General features: G+C 35.3%; 1 protein-coding gene across 2 annotated transcripts in view; it reads right to left on the reverse strand.

Moving 5' to 3' along the window:
- The window catches only part of GPATCH2 (G-patch domain containing 2), a 114,267-nt gene that overhangs the window by 3,884 nt on the left and 85,424 nt on the right, over positions 1 to 24,959 (reverse strand). For both annotated transcript variants that reach the window (XM_084283768.1, XM_084283769.1), the window contains one exon: positions 9,021 to 9,103. In XM_084283768.1, coding sequence (XP_084139894.1) covers positions 9,021 to 9,103 — 83 coding nt within the window. The remainder of the gene's footprint in view (positions 1 to 9,020; positions 9,104 to 24,959) is intronic.

The raw sequence follows: 24,959 nt of genomic DNA on the forward strand, positions 1-24,959 counted from the left end.
ATTCCCCTGACCCTCATTCCTATGCTTTGGGCTTTCATTTTCTAATTAAAATCAGTAATTGTCCTTGTAATATTCATCTTCAAGTTCAGTTTTTAATTCATGCCCATGGCACTTCTTGGACTAGCCAGTAGGCCCTTTTAAAGAGAATAGTCCAAGCACACTGGCCTTGAAAAGGGCTGTGCTACCTCTGGGACGTGTTCAGTCTCGACCCACCCAGGAGCAAGAACAAAATCAACCCATTGTGCCATCCCACGAAAAATAACTATGCAACATTGTATTAAGCAAAAAAGCAGGGATGCCTTTTTCTGACTTTATTGCTGTATGAGGTTTAGTGGTGTTGCAGGAGTTATACGGAAATCTCTGTAGTAAGAATTTGTTGGAATTCCCTGTGCAAAGCCTTTTCTTTTTACAGACTGAGAAGTCTTAGCAACCATAATAATCTGGTTCCTGATCTACCAGATGCTGTCTGGATGCAGGAGTGGTTGCCATTACACAACTGAGGAGCTAACACTGAGGAACAGCAGCTTGCTTGAAAGGACTGCACTATAAAATTCCTCCACTTGCATCCCTTCACTTCACAATACCAGCAATACACTTTGGTGTACATGAATGGGCATTCTTCAAGGTCTACATTTATTATGCATATGACCTTACATACACGGAGCATGGTACCTATGAGAAGGAAGAAGCAAAATTAGCACATGAAAACCAAGAAGTCATCGCATTTGTTTAATTTTGATATGATATTTATGATGGTATTAAACGCAGGCTTCAGTGAAAAATAAAGGTATGCAATTTCTTCTTAACAGCTGTTGAGACAGGTATGTCCTGGTTAAACAGTACACTAGCATTCAGTGCCATACCCTTGATTTTACAGTGATTGCCATGAATTAATTTAATTCCATCTGTAAGCTAAAATCAGATCAGAGGTCTAATGCTGCTGCAGGCTCCACATCTGTTTAATCATTTTTGGATACAACAGCTTGCAAAAGTTCAGGTTTTAAACTTGCTTCACATTTAAGAAACAATGTTGCACCATCTCAGCAGGAAACAAATGAGCCTACGTACAGTTTTTATCTGACAGATCCATTGTATTTGAAAAATGCTTCTTCTAAAATACTTAAAAGCTCACCAATTAAGTTATCATTTATTATAGAATAATAAAGCAACTGTGACCCTATCAACTATTACTGTGACAATATTTATTTGTATGGTCCAATTTCTGGATAAGACTAACATCAAGTATGTTTGGTTTAAATTGGAGTGAATAAAATCAGAATATAGCTAGGTTCAATCTCTTAAATAACCCTTATTTAAGAAAATGCTTTTTTTAAAAAAAAAAATAAAATTTTTATTCCAGTTGGAAGAAAAAAATGAAGGCATACTGAAGTAATCTCTGGCTGCTAAACTATTTTTGATGTTAAGAAAATGTTTTTTTAAACAGTTCTGAGAAAATGACACTGTACAGAAATATAGTCTTGGCCTTTCATCTTTCTTTTATATGATTAAGACCTGTGAGTAGAACAGCAATGCCTTTGCAGAGCATACCACAACTATTATTTCCTCCTCTATCGCTCCCAGCAGCCTTAAATCCTTTAAATCCTTTCCTAGAAGGATCTCTTTTTGCTTGGGTAATTTTTGCAATACATGGCCTGCTAACCCTTACCCCCTACCCTGGATCTCACTTATGTCTATCACAGCAGAGTCAGTCTTTCTACCTCAAATCTTCCAAGGAGCATTGTGGATGGTAATTCACTTGCGTAATTGGCTCAAGAGATGAAAATCTTGTATCTGCCTCTCTTAGCCACTAATCTATCCAGCTGACTGCAAGCCTAATTGGCAGCTTGTTTAGTAATTTGGCTCCTAAAGTGTTGTATTGATGTTGGATAAACAGCCAATGGAAGGCGAAACGATACATGCTGCTTCACTTTAAAAGCTAGTGCACTTTCCCCCTCATTTTCTGAAAGCATTTAATATTCCATCTCTTCTTTTTCTTTTCTGATTTCTCACTAGACAGATGAGCTCAGAACAGTAGGGACTGATCTTGATACACAATACATTTTAGAAGGAACATAATCAAAATAACATGTCGCTGTAGTGCATCTTTTTTTTAATGCCAGTTCTCTCTAACAAAATGAGAATCAGACTGCCTAGATGCTTAAAACCATTTTGGATAATTGTATAAAGTCAGCAATGTGACATAGTTGACAGACGTACTGGTATTTTTAACATCAGTACCTCCAGTGTTTTTCACAATTCAGTATTCTATAGCTGCATAAATAATAAAAAAAAATCACTTATGAAAATACCATATTATTTAGCTAAGTATTTGAGATTTGATTTTTAGAACAGACTTTTACATATGCTTCACATTGAGGTATCAAACATTGTGTCTAAAGAACAATCTTAGAATAATTATAGTCCCACTTATAGCTTGCGCTGTATTCTGCTCTAGCTGGCACAGTGTTAAGAACATCACAGAGGACAGAGTCAGAACCTCAGGTGGTGCTGGAAACCTCCATACCTACCCAGCAGTCACACCACAATGCTGTTAATGTCGGCACTGCTAGAGTTTCATTCCTATTGCCCCACTGCTGGGTGTATTAAAGGAATGGTTGCACAATTGCAGCATGGGTAGATGCATCCTTCCCTGCACTATAGACCCTAAATTTTATATTCATTTCCAACCTTCCCAATGTAAATCCACACACTGATGAAAAGTCAGGCACCGAACTGGTTTAAACTGGTCATCTCTAGCACCACAGGTCACTTGGAGCTGGGATTCCAGATGTTCTTCCCCTCCCATGCTCCATCAGACCACATTGTGGGTAAAGTACCTTTTGCCTTTTCAGTCTTGAGAGAGACAGTAGAATTAGTAGAATCCCATTTATTCCTTGGTAAGGGTAATCTCTTGAAATTCAAGCCCATCTTTTCACTTGGGTCCAAATTGGGGTCAGCTTCACTTCCCAGATATACTGACAGAAAGACTCAGTAGACTTAATTTCAGAAGAAGCATTTCCACCAGGAAGCATTCCTAAGTTCTGCTCAATACACCTAGAATTTACAGCAAAATTGCTCGCTTCTAATTAGCATTCCCTGATTTTTCTGAAAGAACTGTAACCCTGCACTGAATCCCACAGGGAAAGAACTTAAACGACAGTAATATTCTCCAAATGGACAGCTCGGTTGTTATTAATTTCAGCGGAAAGATTGAGGATTGAATGGATATTATGACTACACCCATTACAGTAGCTCTAACCGATCTTAAACCAAATTGGGATGGAGTGCCAAGATACTGGAGGTAATAGGCACTTCTATTGCCTTTTCTGTGCCTATGTGGTTGGAGTACTCTTGAGTGCACATTTTAACTCTCAAACCTTTCCTGGTCTAGAGAAGTCCTTTGGTATCAACTTAAAGCAGGGTGACAGAAGTGTCATGTGCCACTTTTATTGGTTGAGTTCTAGGAATATGAAGTGTTGCTCATTTCATTAATTCTTCCCAGTAATTTGAAGAATTTGTTAAAACAGGATTCTTATATTAAATGGACCTGAGAAAAATAATTTCCTCTCATAACCTGCCCTTTATCTACATGCTGAAACAGGTCATCTATACCGTATTACCAACAGCGTTCTGGGGAAAACTGTATTATGGCATCAGCCCATATGGAAAAGGCGATGATTAAAAAAACAAACAAACAAACAAACAAAGCACCACCAACAAAAAAGCATGTAAAATGGAGGTGGCTTCTCTGTGGGGCACCATTTTTTTATGGTACCTAGTGGAGAAAGAGCAGAACTTACAGAGCACCTAGAGGATGAATATTCCTACTGATACCTTCAGCTTCATTGGAAGTTATGTCTTACGCATACAATCCCCTACCAAGATGTATCTTTGGAACTTGAAAACAAAAAGTCTGGTTTAGCCTTTTTCTAGCAGAAATTTCTTAAATACTGTCTTTAAGGACACTGGGGATATTCTCTGTTAAGACGGTTTATGATTCTTGAAGGTGAAGTCCAAAAGATCGCCTTCTGTGGACAGAAGGCAATTGGAATGCTTTCCACAGCCAGAAAGTAACAACTATCTTAGGAAAGACTGCCAGAGTCATTTGGAGAATTATTTTTGAATCTTTTGCATTTTGGGAGAAGAGAGCATGTAGAAAATAGTTTTCTGCTGATCTGAAAGGTTCTTCAGTATTGGTTGTGCATAGAGCCTGAAGAATTCTGTCTTCTCTCCTTTTCTCTGTATCACAAGAAATTCCTTGGCAAATTCCCAGTATAAACTCGGTTCTTGTTGCATTGTGGATCTTTTCTTCTGAAGTTTGCTACTGAACTCTCCTTGTTACTCTGGTGACCATATGAAAGGGACCCTGCTTGAACCGATGACCTCTGCTCAACATTAAAAGTCTTTTGCTCTGCAAGGGCAGTAGTTTCAAATACTGTATGGCATTCCCCGATCTTTTAATTTTTGAACTGATTTAGTGAAACAATACGATAGCAGAAGAGAAACGAAACAGGAAGTCCCTAAAATTCCACCTCCTGAAGAAATCAGTTAATAAAAAAAAAAAGAGTATCAAGGAGCATCCATATGTTGGAAGATCAAGCAGCTAGGCTTTGTACCCCAGAAAGGACCTTGGTAGACCAAGGAGAAGAAACACAGTAAGGTGAAGTGTTCACAACATGTCAGTGCTGTATTGCTCTGTGAAAAGTGATTTCTGTCTATGGAGTTGTACATTTAGATGGAAAAGCAATGAATCAAACTAGAAAGAAAGTAGGCATAAAATAGTTTGGCTAGCATTTTGGAAATTTACTGCCAGTTCAACCAAGTCAGCAGAAGTTTTCCCTTTCTTTGCAACTATCTCAGGAAGTTGACCTTCACTACAAACTTACCCTCAGACACCTCTGTTATCACACTGTAATCACAATCTTTTTCAAATCATCATTTTGGTACTGCAGATATTCAGGCCTGATTTTTAATCACTGACATATTAAGCATCAGCAAAATAGTTTGCTTAGCTGTTCCGTTGGCAATTTTTAAAAAGGAATGAAAACATGTACCCTTTTGATTACCTTGTTAAAGTGAGTCATGATGGCATTATAGGAGTGCTCAGTATTTCTACTGTAATTAAGAATCTGTCATATTTTTCATTAAAACACATTCTTTAAAATGAGACACTTAGCTTGGTCATTTCAGTCTGTACCAGCCTGAAGAGTAGCAACGCAACATGCTATCCAGACAAAGATGTTAACATCTGAAATGTGTTTTTCATAAAAATTATCAGTCTTAGTTAAGTTGCCCATAAAATGCATAATAACATACATTTTTAATGAAAAATCTTTGCATTTTAACTACAAAATAGCTTTATATTTTTAAAATAGATTTTGCAGACTTTCTTCCTGCTCCAAACCATGAAGCACACTAATGTAAATATCAGACAAAAAAAGTCGTTTTCAAATAGAAATAAATGTTTATTTGTAATGCATACGAGCAAAACTTAACCTTTTTAATTCTGGATCCAACATTCTACACTGTGTAAATGAAGTTATTAACATCCCACAGATGTCAAGCAGAATTTGCACACCGAAGAAAATTTCCAGCAAGCAAGATTTAGAGGTTTCTGATTTAAAAACAAAAACAAACCAACCAACCAAACAAAAAAAAACATTCTAAAAGGTCTTGGGGATTGAACAGAAGTGGGGTGAGAAATAAAGCTTGCACAGAAGATGACAGTCACTAGGAAAGGAACTGGGGTGAATGCATACACAGTATATGAACATGGCATCTGAAATTCTGTAGCATCTACTGGCTTGATATGAGACTTTAACTAGGTAATCTAAGATGTTCACTGAAATTACTGTAAGCATTCCTAATGCATGCATTTCAAGTATAAACAATACTTTACTGAGAACGTCCTTTCTCTTGCATACAAATTATGATTTTTTTTTGTTTTGTTATTATTTTCATTGGTATTGGAAGCCAGTTTTGATAGCGTTATTTCCATGATAATTTATTAGCTTGCCTAAGAGTTTTTTTTTTTTTTTTTTTTTGTACAAACTTGAGGGCACTGTATTGCTGCAATGAAATATGTCAGGGTGTCATCTGAAATTGCTCTACTGCTCAGGTAGCCGGAGAAGGTATAAAGTCATTGAGAATGACCTGGCCCCAAATCTGACTGCTGAATCACTGAAATAATATTGATTTCATGGAAGAAGCTGTGCAAAAAAGTATATATTCATAATGCATAACACCTGATTCTTAAAAAAAATTGTAGGAAGTAAACAATTTTTCCTAGTACCTTATTTAGTTGCTAAACCAATTATCTATCTAAGCTTTGGTAACACACAGATGGGGCTATATCAAGTATTCACAAATCAGAATATTTATTTCAATAAAATAAAAAAGCCAGAATAGGACCCTACCATCTCAGTACTGTCAGCTCCTAACAATCCATACCTAATATTATCTCCCATTTTCTTCATTGCTTTTCAACACAGCTTTTCTTCACCTTTACAAATGACATTTTTCAAACTGTAAAATGCACCGTGCTGCTCAAGACTTTCTTGCTTCAATAGTTTCTCATTGCTGTACAAGTAAATCTACATCCTTTGTTACTAATATACACAAACCTATTGGTATGTGACTTTGACTGCAGTCTGAGAACAGGCTATAAATTTAGAAATCAATATCTAACTCTATCAATATTCATTTTACTTTTTCAATACAAAATACAAAGGTGAAAGAGCAGTAAATAAGCTGGAGTACTGAAATAAATTGGGTGTTCTTGTCACAATTAATAAATGTTTAACCAATAACATTGCTTGCTCCAGAAGGCTATAGCTCTGTAAGATGTCTGAAAGTAGCAGGTGCTACCCTTGTGAGACTCAAAAACAGAGAACACATTTCAATACTGCATCGGTATCACCAGTCATTCTTTCTGGTACTACCGAATCTAAACATTTAAACGACTATTTTCAAAACTGTGTAGAGCACTACAGGAATTACTGTACCCAGTGTCATTTTTTTCAAAAACCACGGGGTTTTGAAAATACTTTTTTTTTTTTTTTTTCCTTTAGTGGATTGGCTTATATTAGGTGAAACTTTACTAATACGTAACACATGCAGGTCAAGAAAAAAATTGCAGTTAATCACTCATTTACAGACAGCCTTTCAAGTTTCACTATGATGTTAAATATGGAAGATAATTAACTTTTATTTTCCAACTGGTGTTCAAGTAAGCATATATTTTTTCTTCCTCTTTCTTTCAAGAAAACAGTTTATCTACAAATTCTTTTGTATAAAATCTACTTCTTCTGTTCCTGTACCTTTGCTAAAGCCACTTAAAGGAGAATAATTCAATAATAAACATAATCATTCTTTTTATCCTTATTTCCAGATATATTTCCAATTCTACCCTGTTCCTTTCATAAAGTGGAATAAAATATTGACATGCACAAACAAACAAGGCCCATAACAGTTGAACAACAAAGTTGTAGCAAGATTAGTAGTGAAGAAAACTGTAATTTACAAAATGTTATACATTACCTATGAATATGTATATGTTTAGTCAAAGTTTACCAAAGTTTCTATTTGCTTAAAAATTTACAGTGATGAAATGCAGAAAAAAGCTTGTGTGAGTACACAGTAAAAATCCTCCTTCCTTCTATAGGGAGCAAAATTGAAAAAGATTACCTTGAACTTGAAAAGAAAATAACCCTACATACTAGTTAAAAGGTACATCATATGATACCTTTACCCACCATTATTCTCCGTCACCCTCCACATAAAAGAAAGTCTTAGAAATTCACAACCTCTGAAATTGTGAATATATAGATACATAACATTGAATATATTTGTTTTAGTATCAAAATATTGGCTTTGCAAAGTTACACAGAGGAACCAGCTTGTAAAATAAAATACTGAACACTGAAAGTACAAGGTAAAATGAGTAATAAAATGAATTTCATGATACTTCATACCCTCTTAGTACAAAATGACATCCTTTAGTACTTGAAAGTTGTGAAGTGAAAATCACCTTGTAGAAATAATTATATTATTCTCTCTTCAGCCATTAAGTATTTTTCTTTCTCACTTCACATATGTTCAGAGTCTTAGAACCTGACCCAGACATTCTCTTTTTCCATACTGCTGCCACTAAGGTGCTTTAATAACATTTTTAATATTATTCTTGATCTGTTTCTGCCACTGAGGTTTAAAACAATGAAATTTCAGGAGGGGGAATTCAGCTCGAATATAAACATTAGGCTTCTCTAAAGACAGATATCTAGAATATACTTGAAGATGCATTGCATATGTTGCTATAATAATTGATATACGACTACCATGTGCAATCCAGATTTACATATTACCAATATAGAAAAAGCCCCACACAGACACACATGCAGTCTAATCCTTCCAGTATGCACAGAAATAATTAATACAAACTGACAAGAGTCCTATACATCACTGCTAGGTATTGAAAAAGTTATTTCACAGCTGTGACATCAGCAAAATACATGCAATGGTTGTGACTTCGCATCTGTAAAAATCTTTCAGAAATGTGCTTGCAACTTGCCTCCTATTTAATATACAGCACTAGTTTTAAAGCTTATCTCTACATTTTCAATTGTTTGCCCAATAATTCATATCGTGATTTAATGGTACAGGATACTTGTTATATTCATATAAATTCCTCACAGAAAAAAGATACCTTATGTCTTCTAACCTGTAATACTTAAACAGACACAAGCAGTGATTTTTACTGCCTGTGATTCTCAGTATATGAAAAAAGATTCACTCTCTTTAAAGAAGTGCCATGTTACATAGATCTACAAATTGGGAATGTCTGAGGGAGAACTAAGTATATTTATTTCTTTAACTCCATTGTCAAGTAGGGATAGGACAAATCTGAAGTTACATAATAAGTTACTGAATTTACCCAGCGTTTCTCTGGGTCACTGACCTACTGCTTTGTATTTACAGATTTAACACTGTGTTTTGTGTTCTGTCCCACTGAAATTGGTTACCTGTGGGTCCTGGCAGGGGAGCAGCTTTCCTTCTCCGTTTGATGTCTCCCATGCACAATGATCCTAAATGCACACTGGTTTGCCTGCAAGTAATTATAGGAGAAAACTATTAACAAAGGAAGAAAAATGTCACATAAATACACAGCTTGTATAATCTGAACCTATATCAAAACATTCAGCCAAGATGAAGCTGCACAATGAAGCCACCAATCTTGTTTATATCGAAGCATAATTATGTTTGTTGACAAGCGCTCAGTATCTAAATGCAGCATCATAAATTGTTCCTGGAATGAATAATATAAAAGGAATGCTTTTTAATTTTCAAAACTGGCGATCTTTCTAGCTCAACATAAAACAAAAACACTGTTGCTCCTGACAGGAAAATAGCGAAGATTAATTATCTAAAGAGATCACAATATTGTTGGTAGGCTATCAATTGGCTAGTAATGCCTAACTGTCAGAACAACATTTATTACAGGAAAAGTATTATCAATTTCTTTTAAGGTAAGATGAAGAATGAATGAGAAAACGTGAAACAGTAAACTCTTCAAAGGTATATGAAGTCAACTTGTAGCACACCAATTTGCCCTTTCCTAATTCATTGGCTAGTTGTGAGAATGATATAATAGAGCACATTATCCAGTCTGCACATTAAACAATTATGAATTTACACTTTAAGACTGGAAAATTGGTGGGGCTGTAGAAGATGACAGACAAGCACTTATTGCACTCCAGCCAGCTAGTCACAGTCAGGTACCACAAAAGAGGGTAAATTTGGAATTTTCAAATATTGAATTTTAGGAGATAATCTTAAAGGAGAATTTTAGTAATGATTTTTCTTACAGGAGTGTACAATCCCTGTAGAATGGAATATATGTAGCCTGCATTATTATTATTATTAATTTTTTTTTGTGAAGAACTAAAACAGAAAAGGGAAAAATGGAATAATTTATGTCATACTTTTAATGTTTCCATAAATGCTATTCAAAACCATGAACTTTTTACCACAGCAGCATTGAAAGTTGATAAAAGTACAAGCTGAGAACTGCATCTGATAGTCTACTGTAGCACAGTAATACTCTGTCACTCAAGGGATCTTGTTTAAGTGTGGGTATATGACCTATCCTTTACTGCATTTAAAAACATTTTTAAGCTGTTCTGCATCTAAATGAATAGCAAATGTCCATGTATGTTGAGAGACCTCAGATCTGATCAATAATGCAAAGAGGGAAAACAATGTCTTGATAAAAAAAGCAATGTACAATCTTCTACATATGTAAGAAAAAAATACAGTAAACTAGCAAGAATGTACTTCAGTGCTTTTATTTAAATACTAAAATATGCCAGTAAAAAAAGATACACACAGAAGTGCACTCTAGCTTCAGTTATTAAGTCAACTATTTCAGCACAAATGTCTCTTACTTTAAATCAAAATTTTTCTTCCTTAGAGTTCTTCCAAGCTGAAACTGCATCTTATTTTAACACCCAGAAACCAAATGCAGTACAACCAGGATACTAGCGTGGTGCTAAATTTCAGTTCTAAATTCAGAATGAAATCAGTAATTGTAACTTTTCTGTAACTGACTGTACAATAAAGAAAATTAATATTTAAACAAAATATGGAGGAATTAATATTTATATAACACCGATGTTAAACATGTTATATACACCAATGAATAATGCACTTATATGCAGAATAAGTGGTGTGGTAAATGATACATCAAACACTGTGCAACTCTGTGTTTTCTCTTTGGAATGAAAAAGTGGGAAAGTGTTCAGGAATACAAGCAGGATGAAAGATAAAAATTAATAAAGTCAGGCAATTGAACCTGAGGACCCAAGCTACAGGAGTAACAGCTAGCAGCATTTGAGTTATTTTACCCTGAATTGATTATCTGTTACACTACATTGAGATATCTAGATTATTGATCTGTAAGATTATGGTACTTGGGTCTCCCCACTTTTCCTCCAGGCACACCAAATAGAGTTGCAACAAATAACACTAAGTAAGGACTACTTTGTTATTGTTGTCACCCTTCATGTAGAACACAGCAGTTACTTTTTAATTTAAATCAATGAATGTCTGAAAGGCAGCCTTGTTCCTTCAGCGTAAATGAATCATTCGTCTTTGCAAAGTGCAGCAGCGCGATCACCAGACAAGGTGAGAGTGGGTATTTCTTTGTTGTCGTCGAAAATACCATGTGCCACAAATAAAGAACAATACGCTACAGCCCCAATTAAGCTTTGTCAAATCCATTTTTATGGCCGCTAACATCAAACCTCAGACTAACTCTCAGTGCTAAAGCCGTGTTGTTTACTTTCACTAGGTCTCACCGTCTGATCTGCGCTGTTGGTTCAGATTGCAGCAAAACAAAAAGCCAGGGCTTTTAAGAGGAAGAGACAAGAACTATCACAGCTATTGAACTGGCAGGTTGGATGAAATGAAACATTATACTTCAGCCACACAGTACATTTTGAACTGTTAGTAATGGAGGTATTAGAAAGTAGGGAGAACTCTGACCCTCAATCAGGCTAAGTTCAGCATTATGTTCCTTAGCATTAAATCAGAAGAGCGAGGATTACAGAAAGGAATATAGCTATTTGCCTGACTTCTCTCTACTTATCCCTAGCTTGCTTCTAGCTATCATTTATAAATAGTACTCTGGAGGGAAGCCAGGCATTTTATTAGGGAAAAAATAAAACTTGTTAAGACCACCTTGCCTGAAAACTTGGCTTTTGACGTGCTGGTGACAGGGACTGGAGCAAGCAGTGTCAAATGGAATAATTTTTAAGGAACGACAACAAGAACTTGTCGCCTCATTGTATGCATTTACAAATAGAGGCTTTCCAGAGTATTAGGCCTAGTTAAAGCTGCCCTCTGGATAAAAAGTGTTCCTAAGCAGCCTCAGACAAGCTTGGGAGACAAACAGATGTGACTATGGTCCCTGGCGTTTGGCAAGAACACTCACTGTCAATAAGAAAAATATGAGCATGGACAGGGCATCAGCTGCACCATGGTGGAGCAGGCCTGCAAGTGTCACAGCCGCGGCAAACTTGTGGCAGGGGGGAATCAGAGGGCTGCAAAAGCCAGGCTGGTGTGAACTTATGCTAGCATGCCAGGAATTGTTGTTGTTGTGTCATGCCTCAACATATTAAACAAAAACACCGGAAAAACTACTGTCAATTTTTATTTATATATTTAAATCTAGTGTGCTGAATTTAGATTCTCCATTCTACGTGGTAAATAAAAAAACTGAGGACAGACTGGGGAAGGCACTAACTGTAAAACAAACAAAAAAACCCTTTTTGATAATAATAAACATAATGAAAAGTAGTTTTGATACTGCAAATATGTTTCTCCTCTGTACAGAAGCAATGTCATGCAAAGCAATTCACACACATCTATACATCCCTGTGACAAACATTCACTCTGTCAAATTTTGTTTTCTTCTTCTTAAAGAGTTGCAGCCTCCCTGCAATTTCTTTTTTCAAGGTACTTGCCCTTGCTATGGTAACAAGCCAAGAATTGTCTCTTTGAACTCCCCATATAATTCTATCCATGCCCATGCAACACAAACTTCACTTTTTCCATAACTGTCAAAGCTCAACAAGCAAGTATTTTTGATGAGTGCCTTTTTTTTCTGCTGTTACATACATTCACCTCTCCAAGACAATTCTAGTAGGTTATTTCAGATTTTTATCTAACCTGACCTTTGCAGTCAATGGACCGTTTGGTTGCATCCCCTAAATGAACTGCTGTGGGATGGAACCTACAGCTGCACTGTTCACATGGTGATCCGCCTTGTGAGCAACCGAACTCAGACAGTGGTTCCTGACTATCTCATTAGTAATTATAATCTTTGCTGCTGTTGGAGGTAGAAATTCTCTAGCCTAGTCTCTGGGAAGGCTAATGCAAAGACCTGGATCTGTTATCACTGACATTCCAAGTGTAAAGAAAGAAAGAAACAAAAACAAAACAAAACAAAGAACAACACCCAACATAAAACAAGCAACAACAAAACAAAAACAACAAAAGCAACCCTAACCTCTCTCCCAAATTAAAAGAAATCCTAATAAAATCCAATAATTTATCCACAGTCTCTTCAGAAAGAAGTGAAGATAGTGTTAAATAGCAGGTAGCTTCCCTTGTCATGGCTGTCATCCCATTTTGGGAACTCTGGGTACTAGTGCATTAAAAACAAAATATTTGCATGTTTATTTTATATGCTTCATTGTAAGATGTCTGTTGCTCACTTTACTCTTTCTGCTTTTAGCAGCTGTCACTTTCCTTGCAAGCTGCAATGCTTTGATATCAGAGCAGTTGCTTTCGTTAATGCACTGTAATCGTGTTCAGCAGTTACAACGTCATTGAACGCAAGCTTCATTTTGTCCCCCAGTATATTTACTGTCAAACCATTTACCAGACTACACTATGACATTGCTAAGATAACTTCTAAGTAATGGAGACAATGGTTTTATGCTCTGTGTCAAAAATGCATAAAAGTACTGATTGCTAACAAAGCCAGATGTGGAATATTGTGTATTTTTTGTTTAACAACGTTTATTAAATTTCTGTCCTCTGATTTGGAAAATCCTATGCTGTATACTATTATGATGTAGTAATGTTTTCAAGCTTGATTTCTATATTGAAATTACATGAATCTGCAATGATCAATACTTCTCTATCCATTATATTCCAATGAGCATCTCTCTCACCTGAGGAACAAATTCACTATAAACAGTGCCACACCATTCTGCCACAGTATCAATGCATTCCTGCAGATGGCTGTAGAACTCTTCAATTTTATCATCACAATGCTTTAGGTAATGTAAAGGCTTGACAAAAGTTTAAGTGAACTTCTTTAACAAGAGATTACAATAAGACAAGAGTTGACCTATTTGCATTTTAGAAGGGACTTGAGAGAATTATTTTGAAGTGGAGATGTAACTGTCACTGTCTTTTCATAGTCTTAAAATACAGATAAGTAATAGATATGAATATGGGTATCACTGAACAGAGAATACAGTGAGGACCATGACTCACTTTAAGTTTGAAATGGCTCTTATAAACAAAAATTGAGTAGGGAATATGTGACGTAATGTTCAGGTCAGCAGCTAAAAATTAAAAACAACAACAACAAAACAAAACAGCAACAACAAAAAAACAGAATTCACAATTGCAAAAGATAAGAAAACCAATAAAATGATTAAAAAATGAAGTGTGCTGCACAACTCAACTTTACAAAATTAAAGCATAATCTGAGTGAATCTCCAAATACTCAAGTATCTTCAGCATGAAAGTAACACTGAAAAGGATCTCAAATTCTTACACAGAACGGACCTGTAGCACAGACTCTCATTTATTACATAGCTTAAAATGAAGACACTGCTGTATGTAGTAGCCAGTGGAAGCACATGTATTGGCACTGCTTAAACAGAACTTGGATGCATTTTTAACTATTACTAATTTTTAACTCTTTAACTCAAGACCATCCAAGTCCATAGAACAGTTTATCATCAGTTTAGAGGTAAATACAATTTAAAAACTATGTATGTTTTACTAAATGTCCAATCACACTACTAGCTAATTAGATACATTGAGCAAAAACTTCTACACATCCTTTTGACTAAATCTCCAGGAGTATGGACCAAAAGCTACTACTCCCTGCACTGTCAAATATACATACTAGGCAACTGGTGCTGTAAATCTGTGAAGATGATGCTGTATTACCCTACAATTAACCAATAATTGTAAGCTTTACCACTGGCATGTACCTCAGTATAACCACAGAAATAACACATGACAATTTCATAATATAACACTGAAATAAGCAAGGCACATTTGCTTTTGGGGAAAAGAATATGAAAAACAATGGTTAGGGAATTTTATAAGGGAAGATTTACTCATAAATCTCGAATCTCCTCTTTTCCTTGTAACACACAGCTTAGTGAAAATGTGAGCACAGCCCCTGGTCTCCATGTGAATCCTCAGAGAACAATAACCCTGTGGTAACATGTGCCCCATGAGCAATTACATGGATGGAACGTTCCTTGTCCGTACTGAAAATGGTACCTACATCCTACAGTGCATGTGCAGTTCAAGTAGATATGCAGGACACTGCTGTGAGGTCATTTCCGTGGATTAAATGACAACAAATGAGAATGAGCAATATAACAATATAATGTTCATTCAACAGTGAAGCTTAGGACTCCAGATCTTAGTGTAATGATACAGAGCAATCTTGGGAAACAGTCCAGTAACATTTTGATAAAAGTATTTGAGATGTCACTCAGTATAAATTTACCTGACTTACCTATTTTGTTGTTTGTCATAGAAACATCACATGCATGTGTGCCTGGTGTTATTCTGGGCACAACGTATTAAGCACCAGAATGGTCCGCACTACACTATAGTGTAGTCTACACTAAAGCTACCATGGTAGCTGCATTCTTGGTAAACCTTCAGAACCTTCTTCAATTAACCTATCTTCTAGAAAAAAATACATTTGGTAATGGTATGGCTGAGATCATATGTTCCAAGTATATCTGAGGTCTATCCTCTACCTCCATTATACTCTTCTGGTGCATTAGAAGGATTTTGTGGCTTTTATAGAACTTGCAAAATCTGCATTGATTATAATCTGCACCAGGAAACAGGTTCCTGCAAATCAGAAACTTAAATATCTCCCATTTGCTTGATTTTGTTTTTAATATGTAACATGGTTCACAATGTATACACATTCCCTTACACTAACTTTCTGGAGGTTATAGAAAGAACACCCCTCACCCTCTACTTCTCTCTTGGCTAGGAGTAGTAGACCAATACTGCTGCAAATTAGTCTTGTCTGCAAAATATGTTAAAAGTTTTCACAGAAACTTTATTCAGTGCTAAAGAATTGGCAAAATAACAATGAAATAAATGTCATTTGCAGCATAAACATTAATTTTTAATGGTTATGAAGATGAATATGGATTTCTTCTTGGTATCACTTTCTCAGACACCATTCACGTGAAATCAGTGCCACACTTGATTCCTCTACTTCCTTTACAAACACTGAACATTTCTTCAAACTTGTCTAAAGAATGATATCATCTATAGAACAGATTGCAGCATCTGCCTCCACAAGTGTGAAAAATATTACATTAACCACAAGAGCTATGCACTGTATTTTCCTTTCATTAAATTTTAAACAGATGTGATAAAACAATGCAACTCTGTCAAACTCCTTTCATACTAAGCCAATCTGTTCACAACGTAACTTTAAACGTAAGGGTGACATACCTTTATATTGCAACCTTATTATGAATGAACAAAATAAAAATTTCCTTCTGTCCTCATAAGATTATCTGTATCCTAATCCTTTGTGCTATCTTTTTCAGCATTTTTAAGTGTCATTTAAGTAGTCATATAAGTAGTCCAAAATTTATCTAACTCTGCAAGTCTATACAGACACAGCAAACACAATGGAAAATACAGATTTATACTACTATAGATGTTGTGACACCTAATCTCAAGTCACTTGTACTTTGTGAATCAAGAGTCTGTAAAATTTTGTTCTCTATTAGAGGCCTACTGCCCTCAGAAAGGATAATGCATTGTTTTTTCTTGTTTCTAATTAGTAATTTAAGCATATGTTCAGCATTTAACTCTAAATGTTTGCCTTTTCCCCAAGCTCTAAGACAGCTGTCCAAGATGTGAATGCCAGAAAACATTTAAATATCAACATCTGTTGAATTATGTTAATTTAGTGTAATATAATTGGGCATGAGTTGGAATTGATCAGAAGTATATGAATTACACAAAGGCAAATCCAAACCAATATCTTGGTGTATGAACAAGTCACCAAGGAACACGGAGGGAATAAAATCAAAAAATCCACTTCTGTTAAAAATTAAACAGCTAAAACTACAGCTTTCTTCAACAAATCACATGATTTCACATTTTCAAGAGAGGAAATGAATATTTATATCAGAATATTTCAAAATATTTATGACAGGACGTTCCAGTATTATTTTGAATTGAAGAACCCCTGATAAAAAATAGTAATGCTGATATTTGTGTAATTAGGAAATGTAGCTAGGAAACAGGTTGTGGTAATATTATGCCATTCTGTTACAGGGCAATATTGTTCTACAAATTCTAAAGCAAACATGTTTTTTTTTTCTCTCTTCATCTTGTGACAACATCGTTAATATCCAAAAGATATGGGTCCTGATCTATCTCTGAAATGACTTGGAAAACATCTTTTTTGACTTAAGCAATAACCATGGGTTTGAACAGATACTTTCACAGAAGGACTGGATAGCTTACTCAGCTACACTGTTTATTCCAGGTATTTCTGAATACGTATTTGTTTACTAAGTATGACTAAATATAGTTGGTACAGGACAAATGTATGTTGTTGAAAAGACTTGCAAAACTTGTCTTACCTACAGTTCTGGATTATATTCATATAATGTTAAAACATTGCAAACATTAGTACCACACTCAAAATTCTCTTTTAGAGCAGGTACAGAACATGAATTAACAGCATAAAAATCCATCACAAATATCTAACATAGTAACTTAAAAATGGAACAAGGGAAATACAAGTTTGAAAGCACTCAACTTTTATGCCAATTTCCTCCTTTGCCTCTGTGTGGAGAAGGTGAGAAAGTATGGACAACTGGATTGTATTTGGTCCACTGTGAGAGACCAGTAATTCAATTCATGCAAGTAAACAGCCAGCACAACGTAATGATGTTCAGCTGGCCATTCAGACCTAGATCTAGACCAGTGATCCAGAAGCTTTTTGTCATATTACAAACAATGCAGTCAGTAGTTAACCTACTACCTTTCAACTGGTTCCAAGAAAACAATCCTGAAGCTGGACCACAGCTTCACTCTCCTCAGTTCTTCTACTTCCATATTTTTAATACTAAGCTTGACAAACAACTCTTTAAACAATCTGATTGTCTGGCCAAGATAGCACCTATAAATCTGACAATAATATTGTAAACAAATATATAATTGTGTGCATGGAGAGAGGAAGGGAAAAAACAAAACACAAAAAAAACCTGACACTGAACATTAAGTAAATTATGCTTCCTAACTCTCTGCACCCACTCATCTTAGTAGCTGTCATGAAACCCCATTGAGTATAAGGGGCCTGCATATGTAGGAGCAAATGCAAAACCAGACTTTCTAATGACAAAGAAGAGGAGGTAGGAGAAAGTTAGAAACACTGACTTATCTCTTCCTGCTCTGTATTAATTGGTAGTATTAACATTTCTGGAAAAAAAAAAAAAAAAAAAAAAAAAAAGTAACAGAAGTCTTAGCAACACAAAATCCAAAAATCAGCATGCTGAATACTGTCTATTTCTTCCTTTTGGAAGCTACAACAGTTACTGAACAACAATTTCCAAATAGGCTGAAATGTATTATTACAATAAATGACCAGTTTCAAAATATCAAAAACAAACAAACAAAAAAAATGGAAATTCTATATAATATGAAACAAGCTAATTATATTTTCTTCACCACTCTTTCTCTCCTTAGTTAAAACCCCAGTTTGAACAGAAGTCAGTGTGCCTGCACCTGTTGCTCAGAATTTGAGTCAGTGTGCACCAGTGGCTGCTGCTTTATATATAGAGTTCCAGGGATCCCTACAAGATCAACAGAAACTTGATGTGAAACTTACACAGTTTAAATTACAGTAAGAACAGAAAGATGCAATCCCACCCTTCCTTAGCACATGGCTATCTATCTTTACATCAGTGGTATATAGCTTTCATGTACCTGTATGGGGAATCAGAGAGGATCCAAATTTTTGGATCATCCTAGTAGAAATCATTTCCCCAGCATGAGTCTTTCTATGACTGCATGTATGTTCATGTTGGGACAAATGAGTGCTGGAAAAACAGAACATGAAATGGCCTCTTTTGATTGCACTGTTGCTTAACAACAGACTAAACAGTTTGCAGAACTACAGCACAAGTTACTGTGCATTGCTCCTGCACTAAGCTTTAATAGCAGGAGGGGCCTTAGCTCCTCTGAAGCCCAAATGAACTTTATCCTTATGCCATTAGCATTTTAACAGGTGAACTGAAACAAAGCTTGAGTTGTGGAGTACAAACTGAAGCAAGCTGCACAAAAAAAACGAACAAAACACAGGTGTGAGAAACAAGCATATCTTGCTGAAATTCAGGTATTTGACAGATAGAAATTTGCTGTCAATTCATCCAGGGCAAAATTCAATCCAGATTGTACATAAGGAAGATGTGGAGGTACAGCATTTCTGGAGGTTCACTGTCTCTATTTTTATTTTTTAATCATGACTAATTGACTTACTGTTAGTTCATACATTCATGTATACCTCCCATTCAATTTTAAATAATATATATATATGTATATAACTTAGGAGCCTATTTATGTACAATATTATAAATTATATTAGCTTTTAGTGTAGTAACAATGAAATTCTGCTTGTGGTTTTGTAGTTAAAACTTAGTTTGGCATTACAGATGCAATGAAACCACTCAGAGCATATCAAAGAATGTATTTTCCAAAACAGAGTATGGTCTCTTCAAATCTTCTGCTACTTCTGGAAATGTACTCATAGGGGCTGAGTTAAAATGGTATGATACTTTTAAGACAATTAGTGATTAATGTTGATATTATTAATTGATATTTTAAATCTATCCATGAACCAATAAAGAAATATTTCCATACAACTAAATCTCTCCAAAGCACCACATACTGACTACATTTTGAAATAGCAAACTGCTCTCTCCCCTGTCCACAAAGGAAAGTCTTTTCACAATCTTAAAAATAAAGCCATAGTGCAGAAAACTCAAAGAGAAATTGCCCTCTTCCAAAATGGCACTGTCTTTTCTCAAAGAGGAGACTGATAGAATAACATTGTCCCTGAGGGTGACAGCAGGGGAAGAAAGCAACGTGTCCTCAAACATTCACATAATTTAATCTGGAACTGCAAATACTATTAAACATGAATCATAACTGTAGAGTTACTGCTTCACGGCACTCCAAAGAGGAGATAAAACTGCTTAGTAGTTAATTTCTAATGATGTAAACACATTTGGATTTTAATGTTGTATCTGGATCTCCTGCATTATTAGCTTTAGGGTTACAAGATATTAACTCACTACCTTTAATAGTTGTACATTCAAATTAAAAGGCATGTTTAAATATTACCTTTTAAAGTATTTTTGTTGGGAATATGTTCATGTGATAGCAAAAGTGAATCACCTAATAAAACAGCTATGCATTCCTTAGTTTTATTATAGTGTAACTACGTGCACTTCTTCATGTTTAATTTAAAATCATAATAAAAAAAAAAAGGCTGAATTTACCTCCTCTGGTATTGTAATTTCATTCCACAAAAGCCACATTAAACAATTACAGTTCTTGTAATTAACCAGTAGTCTAATGTACAGTTTTCTTATTCCAATCTATTAACAGCTGCTCAAAAAATGTAGTAATTAATGGTTTCATTTATTTTTGGCAAACCTGCAACACGACAAATAGTTTTGTATCTGCTGCAAATTAGGACTCTTTCCCAAACAACAGATGACACGGTGGGAAAGAGGGAGCAGACAGAATCCTTGCACATCTTTGTCTCTTTAGAAGATCAAATAAAGAGCAGCTGTAATACTACTTGTCACATCTGTTTAAAAACATACCATATCTACATCATCAGATGAAAATGAACAAGTGCTATACAAATGTACAAATAACGGTTTCCCTTCCAAACTGGGGAAGGCTGAAATTCATATTTTTAACCAGAGCAATAATACGCTTTTGAAAAACTCTCATCAGCTCTCTTGTCATTTTTCTTCTTAGGTACTTTCTTTAAGAGAATACTGTTAGTCATAAAAAGTAAAAAGCACAAACATATGTTCTTGAGAGACATCATCTTTTACAAGACACATAATTAAACTGGATTGAGAACACCTAAGAAAAGGAGTGAAGCAGTTGCAGAAAACCTGGGGAAGTCATAATTAACATTCTATTTAACTGACACTTACCACTATTTAGTAGCATCTCCTTTACATAACACTTCTTGAACTACTTCAGTCTTCTTTCCAGAAGGTCTCTCACACTACAAAGACCTATATTTCAGCCTGGGCTATCTACTAAGGCAAGAGCAGGCTTCAAGGAATTCTTGCCATCTCAAAACAGAACCACAACAGGTTACCGTTGGAAGAATGGCTCACCATCCTCCATGTGCATTATAGAAATTGCTCAGTAGGTGCTTCTATTGAGTTTTAAATAAGAATTAAGGTTCCACCTCACGTTATGGTCTACTTTTCAGCCACAAGAAGTAGTTCATCCTAAGTTGCCGCTACATTGATAGAATAGTTAGCACAGCATCAACTACCTAGTTTAAACTTAACTAGTATAATTCTACACCACCACGAAATCACTTTTGTGAGTATGACTTAGCCTACTTTCAAGCCAGGACTGAGCTACGTAAGAATTACAAATAGCTTTTTGCCTTTTAAAGATCACTGAGGGAATATTTGAGTGTGGAAAGCCAACATGGAATTATCAATGTATGACCAAAAAACTGGCAAACAGCAGACGTTTGGGTAGTATTTTCTTTTCATTCATTCTCCACTCATGTGTGTGTCATAAACTCTACTTACAGTACAATAAGAAAAAAAAAAAGGTAGATAAATTAGCAATACTTAACAGGAACACACTGCAAAAAGAAATATGGAACAAGACCATTATGTACTGTAAAGGAAATAATTGTACACATGTATTGGTTTAACTTACTCAGTAGTCTGCTGTTTTCCCAATCTGAAATGTTTCTAGATTATAGCAAAAAATAACTAGTTATGGCATTGACTGTATAACCAAAGGCAAAGTAGTAAGTTGCTTAAGTACTCTGGTTAGTCTGTCAAGCAAGAATAAAACTACTTCCTACCTTTATAGGGATATTGTGAAGACAATACATAAAAAATTAAGAGGCACACAGACCTCTGTGTGACAGAGGTCTTCTACGTACTTAGCAGGATAATCACATGTTCAATATAACGATGCTATAGCAGCTTAGCAAAATATGGTTCAACTCTGTCTCCACAGCTGACCAAATGCATGTTCTTAGCCCTGGGGAATCTTCCTTTAGGTAGAACTCATTTTTATAAAATTTTACACAGGTGACTTAAGAAAATGTGTTTCTCCTCATGATGGGAGCATGCAAACAATGAGCACACGATCAGCTATGGCAGTTCAGCTGCCAAGCAACAACTTGTTAACTCACCATAACTCAATCATGTTCAATTGTTTGCCCACAGCCTCGGGCTACAGACAGACATTTGGTCTGCTAACAACTGCGCCAGATGAAGACATTACTATCCCAAGCTATTTGTTATCACACATCTGCTGGAGATTATCATCTCCACAGCTCTGCCGGAGGAAGAAATCATGTGAGCATTCCCTAATATGGTTTGTACAAAACCAGCCAATTTAATTTAAATAGGTGAGTTGAGCTTACCAGGCTGGTTTTGCCCAAAGCACATTAAAAAATGCAGACAAAAAAACTTCTTTACTGGCAAAAGAGCAAAGGACGAAAACAAGCAGAATTAAGAGAATTAGCACCTTCAAGCAGTGCAGCAGGCTATAGGAGGGGACTGCTCCTGTCCTAATGCAAAGAGATAATTTAAACAGAGAACTTTTTCAAGGTTTTGTAGAAGGAAAAAAAAGCTTTAAACCAGTAATATGTAGCACTGTGTATACAATTTAATTCATCAATGGCAAAAGCACTTGTAGATTAAAACTCATCTGTAAAGGTATCATAAATAGATATGTATTTTATAATGTGTCAAATACAGAAGATCACATGTTGAATTGTATCAGCATCATATAATCTAACCAGGTTCTAAGTTTTGGGTGCAGGACTGTCCCTCCTTAATATTTTGTTCATCCGTAGCCTTAGCAGCAGTTCTCAACAATCAAATTATCCTTCCAGTAATAAATCTTGGTATTAATTTGCATAGGATTGGCTCATAATTATTAATTTTCACAGAAGAAACCTAACAAGCAACCCTGTATGGTAAACCTTACTCAGAAAGTATTCAGCGATATTCCATTATAGAGAGGCAGCTGCAGACTTCTGCAGTGTTTAGAGCTCCACACCTTTCTGATGTATTTACAGAATAAATTATTCCACAAGTCACGGATCTAACGTAACGCAGGTATTTACATATTGTCTACATGCTGAGACAAGAACTGTGTTCACTCATCCAAAAGGGGTAAAAAAAAAAAAAATAAAAATCGAGGCAAGCATAAAAACACACATCTTATATACATATGAAAAAAAAAAAGAGATGATGTCTTTCAGAACAGGAAAAGAAAAGATACAGTCCCATCAGTAGAAATACAGTTATGTGACAAATATTTAAATAAATAGCCAGAGAAATTCAGTCCTGCAGTAGGAGAATCAGATTAAACTGTATTCTGGGTAAGTATAATCATTCCATAGAATTTCCAATTCTTATCCCACTGCTGTTATCCTATCACCACATTTACCAACAGAAAAGCAAGACATATAAGGTCACAGCCACTACTACTTCTCTGCCTCTTTTTAAAGAGGTTACTCATCTCAGTGCAACTACTGTAATAGTTTAAAACATCAACTAATCTAGAGTCAATTTTAGAATGCTTCAGACTTTCAGGTGCGAGTAAACACTTGCATTCAGCAAAAGATTTAACTGCATATGAATACAGAACAATGCAATCGTGAAAGATTTGCGGCAAGGTTATTTAATTCGGAAGGAAGCGAAAATTTGCTGTAGTGTGACCTTGTGACACTTGATTGGTATCATCGTAGTTCAGTGGTTTTCAAAGTATTTGGACACAGGCAAATTATAAATGACAGATTTCCATTTTAAGATTCCGTACACAACAATGGAAATGCTTACTTGCAACTGAGTTGGAGCTCACCATTTTATTAACTGTGAACAATATTTGCTATTAAAATAGTAACTTCTGTTAGGTACTTCATTATGCAAAAATATTTTCTTTCTCTGTCTAGACTGGTGAAACTAAGATTAACCCTTATGGTACAAGTGACACCTTAAAATTAATTTTTAACACAAGCGACCTTGAACATTAACCACAGATAAATCTTACATATGTCACAATGTTATGAATTTAATTTATAAGTAAAGAAATACCAGAGAAACTGTCTTGAATTGAGTGGTGATAAGTACTATGAACACATGAGGATATAAGGTATGTATTTGTCACGTAATGATCCGATACATCTGAAACTCAATCTCTATTTTGGTCAGAACGGCTTTTGATAAAAAGTGAAATATTAGGTTAACGAACATCTAAACTGTAGGAAGAAGGTAGTCACTAGAAATGTTATTGGCCTGACAGAAAGTACAGTTGCACATGATGCAAATTAAATTAAATTCTTATATTCAGTAGTTGAACTGTTGAAAGTGTGTTAAAATTTGTTCAATATACATCTTATAAATAATTACTTGATATTCAAAGACAGCAGTCAGACTATAAAAAATATCATTGCCATAAAAACCTGAGAACTAGTCTTTAAAGTCATTCCCAAGAACTGACAAAGTTTCCATGGTACACAGAGAAAATGATGGTTTTCTGTAAAAACACAAATAATTGTTGTGAAATAACCTGATGCAAAACTTTTTTTTTTTTTTTCCTTAAGAGACATAGCATCTGTTTCTGAAAATGAATGACCAGCACTTGCAAAAACAATACTTTAAAGTGTGTAACCAGAACTTTTATACAATGAAATAGATTCATACTTATTGAGCATATTTTTGAGGGAACCATGGAATCAACTTTCCAGCTATTCATCAAAACTATTATTTAATCATATGAAAAACTAATTTCACTATAACCACATATACACTAAAAGGCAAATGCTTGAAAGACAAGTTCATAGTCTCACT

The sequence above is a fragment of the Netta rufina genome (assembly GCF_964035555.1).
Source record: "Netta rufina genome assembly, chromosome: 3".
In the NCBI taxonomy this organism is placed as follows: Eukaryota; Metazoa; Chordata; class Aves; order Anseriformes; family Anatidae; genus Netta; species Netta rufina.